General features: G+C 42.7%; 1 protein-coding gene across 1 annotated transcript in view; it reads left to right on the forward strand.

Moving 5' to 3' along the window:
- NOS3 (nitric oxide synthase 3) overlaps window positions 1-18,928 on the forward strand; it is a 58,632-nt gene that overhangs the window by 22,674 nt on the left and 17,030 nt on the right. Inside the window, exons 8-16 of the mRNA XM_072154451.1 lie at window positions 341-515; window positions 3,855-3,956; window positions 4,056-4,250; window positions 4,547-4,626; window positions 4,793-4,937; window positions 5,438-5,542; window positions 5,636-5,703; window positions 8,223-8,339; window positions 8,438-8,612. Coding sequence (XP_072010552.1) covers window positions 341-515; window positions 3,855-3,956; window positions 4,056-4,250; window positions 4,547-4,626; window positions 4,793-4,937; window positions 5,438-5,542; window positions 5,636-5,703; window positions 8,223-8,339; window positions 8,438-8,612 — 1,162 coding nt within the window. The remainder of the gene's footprint in view (window positions 1-340; window positions 516-3,854; window positions 3,957-4,055; window positions 4,251-4,546; window positions 4,627-4,792; window positions 4,938-5,437; window positions 5,543-5,635; window positions 5,704-8,222; window positions 8,340-8,437; window positions 8,613-18,928) is intronic.

Consider the following 18,928-nt stretch of genomic DNA (forward strand, 5'->3'; position numbering starts at 1 on the left):
CATTTTACCTTCCTATCTCATCACCATCAGAAACGCCACCAGCAACCACATCTTCTCCCTAGAACTGCAGGGATTGGACCATTAACCAATTTACCATTGTAGGCCATGAGGAATATTGCCAGTCGCCCTCTTACTACTTTAGGCCTTGAACCCCTCAGTAGTTACTTTCCATCACTGCCACATCGTCCACTAATGGCCTTATAGGTTAGACGGGGTCAGGGCCGTTATCTGACCTTTCCCTAATGATTTGGGAGCACCGTCCTATTTTTATTCTCAGTATTCGTTATGATTTACACACCTGTTCATATCCCTTGTTGCATTTCTTTCCTTGGTTCTCCAGCTACGAATGGTTTGCAGAATTGGGATTGAAGTGGTACGCCTTGCCTGCCGTAAGCAGCTTACTCCTGGAGATCGGAGGGTTGGAGTTCCCTGCCGTCCCATTTAATGGCTGGTACATGAGCACCGAGATCGGGATGAGGAACCTGTGTGACTCTTATCGCTACAACATAACTGAGGTTTGTATAGGTCCACACTATGTATCGTGTATATGATTTATGCAGAATCATATACACGATACATACATATGCCTCAAGAAGGAGTAGACCCCATTACTTTATACAGGACACATAAGTAGTGTATGCAAACTGTTAGGCAGGCAGGCAGCTGTTACAAAAGCTTACAGAATTTTGGGTTATATGAAAACGTTTTTCCAAGCTAACAATGTTGATGACCTATCCTTAGAATGGCCCATCCATATCATATTCATAGGTGTCTGATACAAGGATCCCCCACACATGGATCAGCTGGTCTCAGGAGCTGATACACAGAGAATAGAACAGGAAGCAGACAGCGCCGTTCTCTGTGTAGTGGCCAAGCTGAGTCATTTTAGATCAGTTCTCATTCAGCTGAGTGAGAGCTGATCTGCAGCAACTAGGTGCGACCAATACACTGAGAATGGCGCTGCCTGCTTCCTTTTCTATTCTCATCACTGGGGTCTTCAGAAATACCTCGGGGGGCATGGCACGTATACAAATTAAATATAAAGTCTTCTTACCATGCTCCAGCTCCTCTTTTTAGGGTTGTGGCTCCTGTTGGTTAATGCTTGCCAGAAGCGATGTCAGGGGACAACCCAATCTATGACCATAGCGCAGGTAATGGGAAACAAGGGACGTTACCATGGCCCACTGGCAACATCGGTCCGAACCAACAGGACCCAGAACCAATCCCGGTGCCCAGGGGGGCACTGTGAAGATCCCGGACCAATTTGATATTGACGACCTATTGCTGTAAGCAGAATTTTTCCTCTGGAGAAGCCCTTTAAGTGAGTAAATGTGATAAAAAGCAGCACATGGCAGGTGGAGAGCATCGCAGAGGTTACAAGGAAACGTGAGATTGAAATAAACAAAGATCTGATGTCAGAGGTATTGGAGCCGCACCAGTCTCCCCATCCATAAACTATAAATGAATACATTGTATATCATACACCAGACCTACCTGACGCCCCTCCGATTACACAAATCTCCGCAATGTATCCGATGCTCTAACTCCCCAGCAGACTTCTGGCTTATGATGCAGTCGTGCCATTATATTTCTGTGTTCTGGGCTTCAGTTATGGACGTTCTCTCTAATACCCACCACCTACTACCCCACTCATCTGCCTGTGTGATACCATGAGCGCATGGTCATTAGGGAAGCTTTGTTTACGGCCTGGAAGTCCATCGCTTTGCGATAGATGGGGGATTCTCCACCCTCCTCCTGCTTCCGTATGACAAGATAGTATACAAAAATAGGGGACACCCAGACAAATCTGATTAAGTTTGGGGTAAATAGTGCGACTCTCCTCTGACCTCTTACACCCCCGGCCAAAATGCATCAAAATCTCAGATAATAACATATCTTTTAGGTGATATCTGGAAGGGACTACTGCAATACAGTAATATGAACAATCAGACCATGTAGGGTTAAAGTACGATAGAGCAGTGGTGGCAAACCTATGGCACGGGTGGCAGAGGTGGCACTCAGAGTCATCTCTGTGGGCACCCAGGCATCACTCCAGCGCAGAGTTTTACAGAAACTTCCTGCAGGAAGAGGAAGTAGGTGTAGACAGGGCTGGATTATCGTTGGAACTTCTGCCCACGATTCTTCTTTCTCAAAAGGACCCTGAAGGAAAGCTACATTGATTATCTGAATATCCCCTCCTTCATTTAATGGTATTGGGATCCTCAATAAGTCAATATGATTGATAATTGTGGAAGAGCAGGGAGCAATAAGTTTCTGATTAAATTACCCTTTTAGCACTTTGTGATAAATAAGTGGGTTTTTTGCTGTAGTTTGGGCACTCAGCCTCTAAATCGTTCGCCATCACTGCCCTAGAGGGTCTAAGAAATAGTTAAAAAAAAAAAGTTTACAAAATAATAAAAAATTTCAAAAACCCAAAGTTCAAAGCACTCCCCATTCACAAGAACTGATGTAAAACATAATGGGGGTCATTTACTAAGGGCCCGATTCGCGTTTTCCCGACGTGTTACCCAAATATTTCCAATTTGCGCCGATTGTACCTGAATTGCCCCGGGATTTTGGCGCACGTGATCGGATTGTGGCACATCGGCGCTGGCATGAACGCAACGGAAATGGGGGGGCGTGGCCGAACGAAAACCCGACGTATTCGGAAAAACCGCCGCATTTAAAAACCGAAAATGTGTCGCTTGGGAAGCGCTTACCTTCACCTGGTCCAGCTCGGTGTATTCCGGCACGTTCAGATGATTTTCAACGCAGCAGCGCCACCTGGTGGACGGCGGAGGAACTACCTTCATAAATCCCGTCCGGACCCGAATCCTGTGCAGAGAACGCGCCGCTGGATCGCGAATGGGCCGGGTAAGTAAATCTGCCCCAATAAGCAATAAAATTCACAAACATGTTAAGTATCGCCACATCTCAAAGTGGCCGATCTATCAAAATATAGAAACGGTTATTTGCGGCAGTGGTCTCCATAACGGAAAATTTACATCATTTTACTTTTACATCATTTTACATCATAAAAAATATGTCGCATTCCACAGTCCTGGAAGTAAAAAAATGACACCTCAGCTAGCTCCGTACACTATTAGCGTCAGAAGATGGCAAAAAAAATAAATTGTGTGTCATTGTGATTGCATCAAATCAAGGAATAATCCTGAGCTGGTATTTCGAGCGCACAGTAAAAGTCGTAAAAACTGGCAAAAAAAAACGCATTTGCGTCACTTCCTTGCGAACTCAATTTCGCCACATTTAGAATTTTTTTTTCGTCCTGGAATAATGAATAACGTCACTGAGAAGTAAAATTTGTTACGGACAATTACACCGCTCCGTAGACGGAAAAATGAAAAAGTTATGGATTTGTTGGAGAGCGAGAAACGAGAGAAAAAACCCTCCGTCCCTTAAGGGGTTAAGAGATTATGTTCTAACAATACTTTAATGTTTACAGATTGTATTATTGTACAGTCATATATATTATTCAATAAACCGTTTAAAATAAAATAAGGAAACGTGAGAATCCAACTGCATGTGGCAAACCCGGCTCTGGAAGATTCAGGATGCAATATGTCGTGGAAGAGAAGACGGGAAATGCGGAGGACCCCTGGAGATCTGCCCGCACACAATACCCTGGCTCCATCCTGCAGCTTTATACACCGTCTGCCAGGCACATACACGGCCTCCTTCCTCACATCAGAAGAGCAGAGATGCTGGGCACTTAAAGGTGTTACACTCTAGTTACATTCCAAGCGGCATTCACAGCTCCACTCACACCGCAAGAATCCATTAGGCAGAAATATAACATTTCATGTTTAGCCGCTTTTCCTTCTTGATCCTCACAGGATGTGGCCAGGAGGCTCGGTTTGGACACCAAGAAGACCTCATCCCTGTGGAAGGACCGGGCCGCCCTGGAGATAAACATTGCTGTCCTACATAGCTACCAGGTAACCCCCTGGTCTGAGGGGCATCATGGCTACCAGCCTAGGGGCCACATACTAATGACACAGGGTGTAAGCAGTGCTCTGTATATTTGTGCTTTTCAGTGTGATAAAGTCACCATTGTGGACCACCACGCCGCCACAGAGTCCTTCATGAAACACATGGAGCATGAGACCCGCCTACGAGGAGGCTGCCCAGCGGACTGGGTCTGGATTGTGCCCCCGACGTCTGGCAGCCTCACCCCAGTGTTCCATCAGGAGATGGTCAACTACCACCTCTCTCCTTCCTTCCTATACCAGGTACCTGAGGTCACATCTTCTACCCCTTGACCAAAATAAATTAGATTGACGTTCCTGAAAACCTCTCAGCGAACGTTTACCATCTATAATTCTTCATTGTCTTCACGCTTCTCGCCACCACCTCTGGTAGCTGAGAAATTGCCCTTTTGTTCTCAGACCCCCTGGTGGTGATAGTTGGCCATACATGGACCACACGTAACTTCAGCTCAATAGATTGGACCACGTATGACCCTCCTTGTGACTGCCAAGATATTGGCTATGATCTATGTTTCTCAATATGAATCTTGACATTTCAGCCTGATGCCTGGAAGCACCACATCTGGAAGGGATCACAGAGCACCATCACCAGGAAGAGAACCTTTAAGGAAGTCGCAAAGTGAGTCCATAAGATTATACCGGAGCCCAAGGTGTGAAGTTCTGTGATTGAAACCCACAAATCTCATGACCAGATAGGACAACCGAAAAGTCCCCTGTAAAGATCCACATACGTTGCCCAACACTAGCGGCCAAAAGTCATTATCACCCTCTCTTTGGTTTCTCAGTGCAGTGAAGTTTTCCGCCAAATTGATGGGACAAGCGATGGCTCGCAGGGTGAAGGCCACCATCCTCTACGCTACAGAGACCGGACGTTCAGAGACCTACGCTCAGAAGCTCTGCAACATTTTTGCGTACGCCTTTGATCCCAGGGTAAGAAGGTACAGTAGGTATTCAACTAGGGGCAAGAACACTGGAATTGAACGTGAAAATTGGGTCTAGTGGGCTACAGAATACGTTGTGGGTCGGAAATATTCAGTAAAGATCTCTGGGAAGTGGGATGTTATCTCAGGACGGGGCCTTTACAGAGTCTAGTTAAACCTTTTTTCCAATTTTTATTATGTCTACTTTTTTTTTTTTTAGAAGGGTCTAAAAGTGGTCGTGTACCTTTGATTATGGGGGAGGGGGGAGTATTGGGCAATTAGCTCTGGAGTTGGACTTTAGAAGGGTTCCCATGTTATACAAGGTGATTGGAAGGGTGCAGGGGCCCAGTAGGTCATGTAAATGGCGCAGAAGAATTATGTACATACTAAGGAGATGCTCAGCATTGGGCATGTAGATGGACACCCCACCATGTTTCCTGTATGAAGGATTAGGTGATGTCATGTATATTGCCCCATTATCCCCCCGTTCATGTCATGTGTTCTGTATAGGTGATCTGTATGGACCGCTATGACACCGTCAACCTGGAGCATGAGACCCTGGTTCTGGTGGTCACCAGTACATTCGGAAATGGCGACCCACCAGAGAACGGAGAGGTAAGTAAAGTTCCTATATGTTACCCGGTACTTCCCTAACCCCTCAATGACTCCCCATTACATCTACATACGTTCTACTCTTATACCTCATAGGCATTCGCCCGGGAGCTGATGGAGATGACCTCGCCCAACGTGGCCGCCCTCCAGCCGGAGCAACAGAAGTGAGTGTATAGGGAAGAGGAGGGTGACCTGCTGACCCTGCCTTAGACGCCATGCTGAAGGCGGATATACACATCGATGGGGGCGTGTATGAGGCCCGAGCTCGGTAGAGTGTGCTCTCCATTCTGTGGCGAGGGCTCCCAAGGCAACACCAGCCCTGCTCCAGATATACATTGCCCCAATTTTTTGGAGTGAACATATAGATATTGGGTGCAGGGAGAGGCTGTCAAGGTGGACAACCATAACTCCTCACACTCCATAGCGAGAGAGAAGAACCTACCTAGGTGAACTGAGTGACAACCAATGTGACCGGATCCCAAATCCGGGAGATTTGTTACTTTCGGGATATCTGGGATAGAATATAGAAGAACTGAACTGTAGATGCTCCCGGGACAGAACACAGATACCACACAATACACTGACACCACCTACAAATGGTTAATTCCCAGATTTGTTGAAAACACGGGCGGCACAAATCATTTATTATATCACATTCTCCCCCATCCAGCAGGAAACAGGATCCCCGGGAAGGAAGCGCTTCAGATTAATTTTAGAGCCCAGTTATGTTCTGTTCTCACATAATTCATGTTATGACTAAAAAAGCAATAACGTCACAGCGAGCACAAAGCACACGTGTCACATGTACCTCCAGTCATATGAGGATAGGTCATTCTATACATAGGGGGCAGTATTATAGTAGTTATATTCCTGTACATAGGGGACAGTATTATAGTAGTTATATTCCTGTACATAGGAGCAGTATTATAGTAGTTATATTCCTGTACATAGGGGGCAGTATTATAGTAGTTATATTCTTGTACATAGGGGGCAGTATTATAGTAGTTATATTCCTGTACATAGGGAGCAGTATTATAGTAGTTATATTCCTGTACATAGGGGGCAGTATTATAGTAGTTATATTCCTGTACATAGGGGGCAGTATTATAGTAATTATATTCTTGTACATAGGGGGCAGTATTATAGTAGTTATATCCTTGTACATAGGAGGCAGTATTATAGTAGTTATATTCTTGTACATAGGGGGCAGTATTATAGTAGTTATATTCCTGTACATAGGGGGCAGTATTATAGTAGTTATATTCCTGTACATAGGGGGCAGTATTATAGTAGTTATATTCTTGTACATAGGGGACAGTATTATAGTAGTTATATTCCTGTACATAGGGGGGAGTATTATAGTAGTTATATTCTTGTACATAGGGGGCAGTATTATAGTAGTTATATTCCTGTACATAGGGGGCAGTATTATAGTAGTTATATTCTTGTACATAGGGGGCAGTATTATAGTAGTTATATTCCTGTACATAGGGGGCAGTATTATAGTAGTTATATTCCTGTACATAGGGGGCAGTATTATAGTAGTTATATTCCTGTACATAGGGGGCAGTATTATAGTAGTTATATTCTTGTACATAGGGGGCAGTATTATAGTAGTTATATTCCTGTACATAGGGGGCAGTATTATAGTAGTTATATTCCTGTACATAGGGGGCAGTATTATAGTAGTTATATTCTTGTACATAGGGGGCAGTATTATAGTAGTTATATTCTTGTACATAGGGGACAGCATTATAGTAGTTATATTCTTGTACATAGGGGGCAGTATTATAGTAGTTATATTCCTGTACATAGGGGGCAGTATTATAGTAGTTATATTCCTGTACATAGGGGGCAGTATTATAGTAGTTATATTCCTGTACATAGGGGGCAGTATTATAGTAGTTATATTCCTGTACATAGGGGCAGTATTATAGTAGTTATATTCTTGTACATAGGGGGCAGTATTATAGTAGTTATATTCCTGTACATAGGGAGCAGTATTATAGTAGTTATATTCCTGTACATAGGGGCAGTATTATAGTAGTTATATTCCTGTACATAGGGGGCAGTATTATAGTAGTTATATTCCTGTACATAGGGGACAGTATTATAGTAGTTATATTCCTGTACATAGGGGGCAGTATTATAGTAGTTATATTCCTGTACATAGGGGGCAGTATTATAGTAGTTATATTCCTGTACATAGGGGGCAGTATTATAGTAGTTATATTCCTGTACATAGGGGGCAGTATTATAGTAGTTATATTCTTGTACATAGGGGGCAGTATTATAGTAGTTATATTCTTGTACATAGGAGGCAGTATTATAGTAGTTATATTCTTGTACATAGGGGGCAGTATTATAGTAGTTATATTCTTGTACATAGGAGGCAGTATTATAGTAGTTATATTCCTGTACATAGGGGGCAGTATTATAGTAGTTATATTCCTGTACATAGGGGGCGGTATTATAGTAGTTATATTCTTGTACATAGGGGGCGGTATTATAGTAGTTATATTCCTGTACATAGGGGGCGGTATTATAGTAGTTATATTCTTGTACATAGGGGGCAGTATTATAGTAGTTATATTCTTATACATAGGGGGCAGTATTATTTTTTGGCCTTCTCTATACAGTTAGTAATCACCTTTTCCCTTTTCTTGACATTTTTATTCTGCAGGAGTTATAAGACGAGGTTTAACAGTGTGTCTCAGACTGATCAACTTGTTACCACTTGGAAGAAGAAGCGGAAGGAGTCCAGTAACACTGACAGTGCGGGGCCCCTGGGGACACTCAGGTGATGTCCTGCTCCTTCATTGATATCATTATGAGCTGAGGACACATCATAGTCTCTGTTTGTCCAGTCTTCATTTACTTCTCTATCTTTGCCTCCAGGTTCTCGGTGTTCGGCCTCGGTTCTCGAGCATATCCACATTTTTGTGCCTTTGGACATGCAGTAGACACACGACTGGAGGAGCTTGGAGGGGAGCGCATTCTGGAGATGGGGGAGGGGGATGAGCTTTGTGGACAGGAGGACTCCTTCCGTGTCTGGGCCAAGGCCGTGTTCAAGGTGAGAGACCATTTAACATAGCAGTGGAGAAACTGTAAAGTCAAATCATTATCAATGGAATTCTCCACCCAAAAATCTGATTTCACTTATATTTCACAGTAGGCTGTAAAGCAAGATGCCGTTCTTTATTGTATGTTATGCTGCCACCTTGTGGATGCTTTAAAGAACTGCAATATTTCATGTAATCTATCATCAAAATTCATCCAGATAAACCAGGGGACACTTACTCATAGATCCAGGCACCGTGACTGGGGGGATCTTTCTTATATTTGTAATCCACAGCCTCCCTCCTTCTAATATCAACTATTATAATAATGCTAATGAGCCTGAGGGGCTACCCTAGCCCCTCTGTGATCTGGCTTTACAAACTCTCACACTCCCTCCTGCTTCCTCAGCTTGTGCAGTGGGGAGTGGAGACACAGGTCACAGAGGGGCTAGGGTAGCCCCTCCAACTCATTAGCATAATTTAACCCCTTAATGAAGTGTGAGGTATTACTACGTCACACGTCGGATTCGGGTGTTTGAAAAGGGCTCATGGACACCTATGCTCACCCTTCAATGGCTGCTAGCAGCATTAAAAAGCCAGCGTCACATGGTCGCCGCCATATTGGCTTAGATCGTCGCCCCTCGTGATGTCATTAGGGGGCCGTGGTCTGTATATGGTAGGTTAAATCCGACAACCCTGGGGGTAATCAACCCTCTTTCCCTAAAACTAATAGAGTAAAAATCATAAACATGATGGATCTCCAACGTCCCAAAATATCAGATCTATCAAAATATAATAATGTTTTTTCCCAATGTTTAACCGTGTAAGAAAAATATCGGCCAAAGTCGAAAATGCCATAAAAAAAATTTTTTAAACCAATTTCACTGCGTTTGGAAATTTTTTTTCCCGCTTCCCAGTGCACGACATGGAATAGAAAATACCGTACAATTTGTTACGCAGAAAATAAGCCCTCACTCAGCTACAATAAACAGCTATAGCAGTTATCAAATGTGTCTGTAATGAAGCTTTATTGTCAATATTGATTTTTATGACAACATTTTTAAAATCCAATTGTCACAGAGACCAAAAAATTTTGACTGGGATTACAATGATAAAATATACAGTTCCGACTTACATACAAATTCAACTTAAGAACAAACCTACAGACCCTATCTTGTATCTTGTATGTAACCTGGGGACTGCCTGTATTATATTTCCATGAGGATTGTTACAAACAGTGAGACAGTCCCCAATATTCAGGGAACTATTACAGCACCAGTACAATATACATGGGTGGGATTAGGGTGCAGGGGGTGAGGGGTGCCGGAGCTCTGGCTGCTTGTCACACCAGGACTTGTGGGTCTTTATTGGTGGAAAAATGTCATATTTGTCCAGAAGTTCCAGTTTCTTGAGAATATCTATGTACATTTGGGTAATAACTTTGCTGATTATGAGGAGATTCCTTTTGTTTCCAGTGTTTAATTATCACTAATTTTGTTGACATTAAGACGTGCGAGATGATAGTTTTTTCTTCCCGTGGGAATAGTTTCAGCTCCGGAGAAATAGTTATGTCTTTTTTGGTGTTTCTTTTCATTGATCCGTAGCTTTGGGACAATCCCATGGGATATGAAGGAGGATGCGGCAGGATAGCAGTGATGGGATATGAAGGAGGATGCGGCAGGATAGCAGTGATGGGATATGAAGGAGGATGCGGCAGGATAGCAGTGATGGGATATGAAGGAGGATGCGGCAGGATAGCGGTGATGGGATATGAAGGAGGATGCGGCAGGATAGCGGTGATGGGATATGAAGGAGGATGCGGCAGGATAGCAGTGATGGGATATGAAGGAGGATGCGGCAGGATAGCGGTGATGGGATATGAAGGAGGATACGGCAGGATAGCGGTGATGGGATATGAAGGAGGATGCGGCAGGATAGTGATGGGATATGAAGGAGGATGCGGCAGGATAGCAGTGATGGGATATGAAGGAGGATGCGGCAGGATAGCAGTGATGGGATATGAAGGAGGATGCGGCAGGATAGCAGTGATGGGATATGAAGGAGGATGCTGCAGGATAGCGGTGATGGGATATGAAGGAGGATGCGGCAGGATAGCGGTGATGGGATATGAAGGAGGATGCGGCAGGATAGCGGTGATGGGATATGAAGGAGGATGCGGCAGGATAGCAGTGATGGGATATGAAGGAGGATGCGGCAGGATAGCGGTGATGGGATATGAAGGAGGATGCGGCAGGATAGCGGTGATGGGATATGAAGGAGGATGCGGCAGGATAGCGGTGATGGGATATGAAGTAGGATGCGGCAGGATAGCGGTGATGGGATATGAAGGAGGATGCGGCAGGATAGCAGTGATGGGATATGAAGGAGGATGCGGCAGGATAGCTGTGATGGGATATGAAGGAGGATGCGGCAGGATAGCAGTGATGGGATATGAAGGAGGATACGGCAGGATAGCTGTGATGGGATATGAAGGAGGATGCGGCAGGATAGCGGTGATGGGATATGAAGGAGGATGCGGCAGGATAGCGGTGATGGGATATGAAGGAGGATGCGGCAGGATAGCGGTGATGGGATATGAAGGAGGATGCGGCAGGATAGCAGTGATGGGATATGAAGGAGGATGCGGCAGGATAGCAGTGATGGGATATGAAGGAGGATGCGGCAGGATAGCAGTGATGGGATATGAAGGAGGATGCGGCAGGATAGCAGTGATGGGATATGAAGGAGGATGCGGCAGGATAGCAGTGATGGGATATGAAGGAGGATGCGGCAGGATAGCTGTGATGGGATATGAAGGAGGATGCGGCAGGATAGCAGTGATGGGATATGAAGGAGGATACGGCAGGATAGCTGTGATGGGATATGAAGGAGGATACGGCAGGATAGCAGTGATGGGATATGAAGGAGGATACGGCAGGATAGCTGTGATGGGATATGAAGGAGGATACGGCAGGATAGCTGTGATGGGATATGAAGGAGGATGCGGCAGGATAGCAGTGATGGGATATGAAGGAGGATGCGGCAGGATAGCAGTGATGGGATATGAAGGAGGATGCGGCAGGATAGCTGTGATGGGATATGAAGGAGGATACGGCAGGATAGCTGTGATGGGATATGAAGGAGGATGCGGCAGGATAGCTGTGATGGGATATGAAGGAGGATGCGGCAGGATAGCAGTGATGGGATAGATGCGGCAGGATAGCAGTGATGGGATAGATGCGGCAGGATAGCAGTGATGGGATATGAAGGAGGATGCGGCAGGATAGCGGTGATGGGATAGATGCGGCAGGATAGCAGTGATGGGATAGATGCGGCAGGATAGCAGTGATGGGATATGAAGGAGGATGCGGCAGGATAGCAGTGATGGGATAGATGCGGCAGGATAGCAGTGATGGGATAGATGCGGCAGGATAGCAGTGATGGGATAGATGAGGCTTAGTCTGGAGGATGGGAAGGACCAGTCCTCACACTGTGATTTACAGAGCGACGTCTCATGTGTCACTCGCTGCTTCCTGTTCTCGTCTTCCCGGGATGATGGATGCTGATGGGAGATTTCCTTTAACTTAAAAATAACAAGAAATTATTAGAAATACTTTGTGCCTGATCATGTGACGGCCATTAGTCACTTAGACGCGGACCACCCATCCTTATCTAAGGGGGATAAGACGGACAATGGCGTCTACTCATCTCTTTCCTCTGAGGTCACTGACGATGAGAGAGAAATATTCTTATTATATCTCATACATATACATCATATACATCATATCCATATACATCATACACATAATATCCATATACATCATATACATCATATCCATATACATCATATCCATATACATCATATCCATATACATCATATCCATACACATCATACACATAATATCCATATACATCATATACATAATATCCATATACATCATATACATCATATCCATATACATCATATCCATATACATCATATCCATATACATCATATACATCATATCCATATACATCATATCCATATACATCATATCCATATACATCATATCCATATACATCATATACATATACATCATATACATCATATACATCATATCCATATACATCATATACATCATATCCATATACATCATATACATCATATCCATATACATCATATCCATATACATCATATCCATATACATCATATACATCATATCCATATACATCATATCCATATACATCATATCCATATACATCATATACATCATATACATCATATCCATATACATCATATACATCATATCCATATACATCATATACATCATATACATCATATCCATATACATCATATACATCATATACATCATATCCATATACATCATATACATCATATACATATACATCATATACATCATATCCATATACATCATATACATATACATCATATACATCATATACATCATATCCATATACATCATATACATATACATCATATCCATATACATCATATACATCATATCCATATACATCATATACATCATATACATATACATCATATCCATATACATCATATACATCATATACATCATATCCATATACATCATATACATATACATCATATACATCATATCCATATACATCATATACATATACATCATATCCATATACATCATATACATCATATCCATATACATCATATACATCATATCCATATACATCATATACATCATATCCATATACATCATATACATCATATCCATATACATCATATACATCATATACATCATATACATCATATCCATATACATCATATACATCATATCCATATACATCATATACATCATATACATCATATACATATACATCATATACATCATATCCATATACATCATATACATATACATCATATACATCATATACATCATATCCATATACATCATATACATCATATCCATATACATCATATACATCATATACATCATATCCATATACATCATATACATCATATCCATATACATCATATACATCATATACATCATATCCATAATATACATCATATACATCATATCCATATACATCATATCCATAATATACATCATATACATCATATCCATATACATCATATACATCATATCCATATACATCATATACATCATATACATCATATCCATATACATCATATCCATATACATCATATACATCATATCCATATACATCATATACATCATATCCATAATATACATCATATACATCATATCCATATACATCATATCCATAATATACATCATATACATCATATCCATATACATCATATACATCATATACATCATATACATCATATCCATAATATACATCATATACATCATATCCATATACATCATATCCATAATATACATCATATACATCATATCCATATACATCATATACATCATATCCATATACATCATATACATCATATACATCATATCCATATACATCATATCCATATACATCATATACATCATATCCATATACATCATATACATCATATCCATATACATCATATCCATATACATCATATACATCATATCCATATACATCATATACATCATATCCATATACATCATATCCATATACATCATATCCATAATATACATCATATACATCATATCCATATACATCATATACATATACATCATATCCATATACATCATATACATCATATACATCATATACATCATATCCATAATATACATCATATCCATATACATCATATACATCATATACATCATATCCATATACATCATATACATCATATACATCATATCCATATACATCATATCCATATACATCATATCCATATACATAATATTCAGCTCGCTTTTATCTTCGGTTATGTCAGTCAGACGTGTGATATGTGATATGACTTATTATTTGCTGGTAATGAGGTGGCAGCAGAATTGTTGCAGCTGTGGTGGTGACTGGAGTAGAGCTCATTGCAGATGCTGCCAGGATTTGTCCTGCTGCTTTGTTCCATGATATTATTGGGATTTGTAAATCCGTGGCTGCGGGGAGGTCACACCTCGGGTCTCGTCTGTGACAAGTTTCCTCCCGGCCTCATGTTAGGGAGAGTCCGTCCTGGATAAACACTGCGGCCCCGATCACAATCCCTTTCCTTCCCTGCAGCCGAGAGAGGGAAACGGAGAAAGATAAGAAGGGAGGGACCCGCAGAGGAATCATGTCCTGCACCGCCCCGACCACCTGCTGCACACTAACGCTACATGTACTGGATGTGTCCTGCAGTCCCATGTAACACCAGTCCTATGTACAGATCATGTACTGGATGTGTCCTGCACCGCCCCGACCACCTGCTGCACACTAACGCTACATGTACTGGATGTGTCCTGCAGTCCCATGTAACACCAGTCCTATGTACAGATCATGTACTGGATGTGTCCTGCACCGCCCCGACCACCTGCTGCACACTAACGCTACATGTACTGGATGTGTCCTGCAGTCCCATGTAACACCAGTCCTATGTACAGATCATGTACTAGATGTGTCCTGCACCGCCCCGACCACCTGCTGCACACTAACGCTACATGTACTGGATGTGTCCTGCAGTCCCATGTAACACCAGTCCTATGTACAGATCATGTCCTAGATGTGTCCTGCACCGCCCCGACCACCTGCTGCACACTAACGCTACATGTACTGGATGTGTCCTGCAGTCCTATGTAACACCAGTCCTATGTACAGATCATGTACTACCGTAGATGTGTCCTGCAGTCCCATGTAACACCAGTCCTATGTACAGATCATGTGCTAGATGTGTCCTGCAGTCCCATGTAACACCAGTCCTATGTACAGATCATGTACTACCGTAGATGTGTCCTGCAGTCCCATGTAACACCAGTCCTATGTACAGATCATGTGCTGGATGTGTCCTGCAGTCCCATGTAACACCACAGATAACACAGTGATATCTCTGAGTACAGATCATGTAGTAGATGTATCCTGCAGTCCTATGTAACAGCACAGATAACACAGTGATATCTCTGAGTACAGATCATGTAGTAGATGTGTCCTGCAGTCCTATGTAACACCACAGATAACACAGTGATATCTCTGAGTACAGATCATGTAGTAGATGTGTCCTGCAGTCCTATGTAACACCACAGATAACACAGTGACATCTCTCTGAGTACAGATCATGTAGTAGATGTGTCCTGCAGTCCCATGTAACACCACAGATAACACAGTGACATCTCTCTGAGTACAGATCATGTAGTAGATGTGTCCTGCAGTCCTATGTAACACCACAGATAACACAGTGATATCTCTGAGTACAGATCATGTAGTAGATGTGTCCTGCAGTCCTATGTAACACCACAGATAACACAGTGACATCTCTCTGAGTACAGATCATGTAGTAGATGTGTCCTGCAGTCCTATGTAACACCACAGATAACACAGTGATATCTCTGAGTACAGATCATGTAGTAGATGTGTCCTGCAGTCCTATGTAACACCACAGGTAACACAGTGATATCTCTGAGTACAGATCATGTAGTAGATGTGTCCTGCAGTCCTATGTAACAGCACAGATAACACAGTGATATCTCTGAGTACAGATCATGTAGTAGATGTGTCCTGCAGTCCTATGTAACACCACAGATAACACAGTGATATCTCTGAGTACAGATCATGTAGTAGATGTGTCCTGCAGTCCTATGTAACACCACAGATAACACAGTGATATCTCTGAGTACAGATCATGTAGTAGATGTGTCCTGCAGTCCTATGTAACACCACAGATAACACAGTGATATCTCTGAGTACAGATCATGTAGTAGGTGTGACCTGCAGTCCTATGTAACACCACAGATAACACAGTGATATCTCTGAGTACAGATCATGTAGTAGATGTGTCCTGCAGTCCTATGTAACACCACAGATAACACAGTGATAACTCTGAGTACAGATCATGTAGTAGATGTGTCCTGCAGTCCTATGTAACACCACAGATAACACAGTGATATCTCTGAGTACAGATCATGTAGTAGATGTGTCCTGCAGTCCTATGTAACACCACAGATAACACAGTGATATCTCTGAGTACAGATCATGTAATAGATGTGACCTGCAGTCCTATGTAACACCACAGATAACACGGTGATATCTCTCTGAGTACAGATCATGTAGTAGATGTGTCCTGCAGTCCTATGTAACACCACAGATAACACAGTGATAACTCTGAGTACAGATCATGTAGTAGATGTGTCCTGCAGTCCTATGTAACAGCACAGATAACACAGTGATATCTCTGAGTACAGATCATGTAGTAGATGTGTCCTGCAGTCCTATGTAACAGCACAGATAACACAGTGATATCTCTGGGTACAGATCATGTAGTAGATGTGTCCTGCAGTCCTATGTAACACCACAGATAACACAGTGATATCTCTGAGTACAGATCATGTAGTAGATGTGACCTGCAGTCCCATGTAACACCACAGATAACACAGTGATATCTCTGAGTACAGATCATGTAGTAGATGTGTCCTGCAGTCCTATGTAACACCACAGATAACACAGTGATATCTCTGAGTACAGATCATGTAGTAGATGTGTCCTGCAGTCCTATGTAACACCACAGATAACACAGTGATATCTCTGAGTACAGATCATGTAGTAGATGTGTCCTGCAGTCCTATGTAACACCACAGATAACACAGTGATATCTCTGAGTACAGATCATGTAGTAGATGTGTCCTGCAGTCCTATGTAACACCACAGATAACACAGTGATATCTCTGAGTACAGATCATGTAGTAGATTTGTCCTGCAGTCCTATGTAACACCACAGATAACACAGTGATATCTCTGAGTACAGATCATGTAGTAGGTGTGACCTGCAGTCCTATGTAACACCACAGATAACACAGTGATATCTCTGAGTACAGATCATGTAGTAGGTGTGTCCTGCAGTCCTATGTAACACCACAGATAACACAGTGATATCTCTGAGTACAGATCATGTAATAGATGTGACCTGCAGTCCTATGTAACACCACAGATAACACGGTGATATCTCTCTGAGTACAGATCATGTAGTAGATGTGTCCTGCAGTCCTATGTAACACCACAGATAACACAGTGATATCTCTAAGTACAGATCATGTAGTAGATGTGTCCTGCAGTCCTATGTAACACCACAGATAACACAGTGATATCTCTGAGTACAGATCATGTAGTAGATGTGTCCTGCAGTCCTATGTAACACCACAGATAACACAGTGATATCTCTGAGTACAGATCATGTAGTAGATGTGTCCTGCAGTCCTATGTAACACCACAGATAACACAGTGATATCTCTAAGTACAGATCATGTAGTAGATGTGTCCTGCAGTCCTATGTAACACCACAGATAACACAGTGATATCTCTGAGTACAGATCATGTAGTAGATGTGTCCTGCAGTCCTATGTAACACCACAGATAACACAGTGATATCTCTGAGTACAGATCATGTAGTAGATGTGTCCTGCAGTCCTATGTAACACCACAGATAACACAGTGATATCTCTGAGTACAGATCATGTAGTAGATGTGTCAATTCTGGCAACAAGGCTTAACAAAGTAATACTATCATTGGTTCACCCGGACCAGACAGGCTTTATGCCTGGGAGGGGAACTGACATAAATATACAAAGACTACACCTGAACATTGCAGAGGCAGAGCGGTCTCCAGACCCTGGGTTTATATTATCCTTAGACAATTGTAAGGCGTTTGATTCTGTGGAGTGGCCCTATTTGTGGACCCTTTTGCCTAGAATGGGTTTTGGCCCTCGATTTACAGCATTGGTTAAGCTACTGTATAACGATCCCAAGGCTAGGGTGCGGACCAACCTTGACATCTCACCTACTCTCCCTATGGCCAGGGGCACTAGACAGGGTTGCCCACTATCTCCCCTCCTCTTCGCACTCGCCATTGAGCCCCTTGCTGTGGCGATCCGCCACTCTGAGGGCATTAAGGGCATAACTAGAGGTACTATTATTGAAAAGGTATCTCTCTATGCCGATGATACACTTGTATACCTTGGGGATGTGGGCCCCTCTCTGGAATCCCTTCTGGCCCTGATAGAACGTTATGGGGGGTTCTCAGGCCTTCGGGTTAACTGGGACAAATCGGCCCTATTTCCCTTATCTGAGGTAGGGGTACACTCCCTCCCCGTCCCAGTCCGGGTGGTGTCCACCTTTAAATATCTGGGAGTCCAGGTGTCACGCAAGGTCCAGGCATTTACGGAGTTAAACATTACACCCCTGATAGTTGCAACGGAATCGCGCCTAAAAGCCTGGTCCA

This window comes from Engystomops pustulosus, chromosome 5 (genome assembly GCF_040894005.1).
Source record: "Engystomops pustulosus chromosome 5, aEngPut4.maternal, whole genome shotgun sequence".
Lineage (NCBI taxonomy): Eukaryota > Metazoa > Chordata > Amphibia > Anura > Leptodactylidae > Engystomops > Engystomops pustulosus.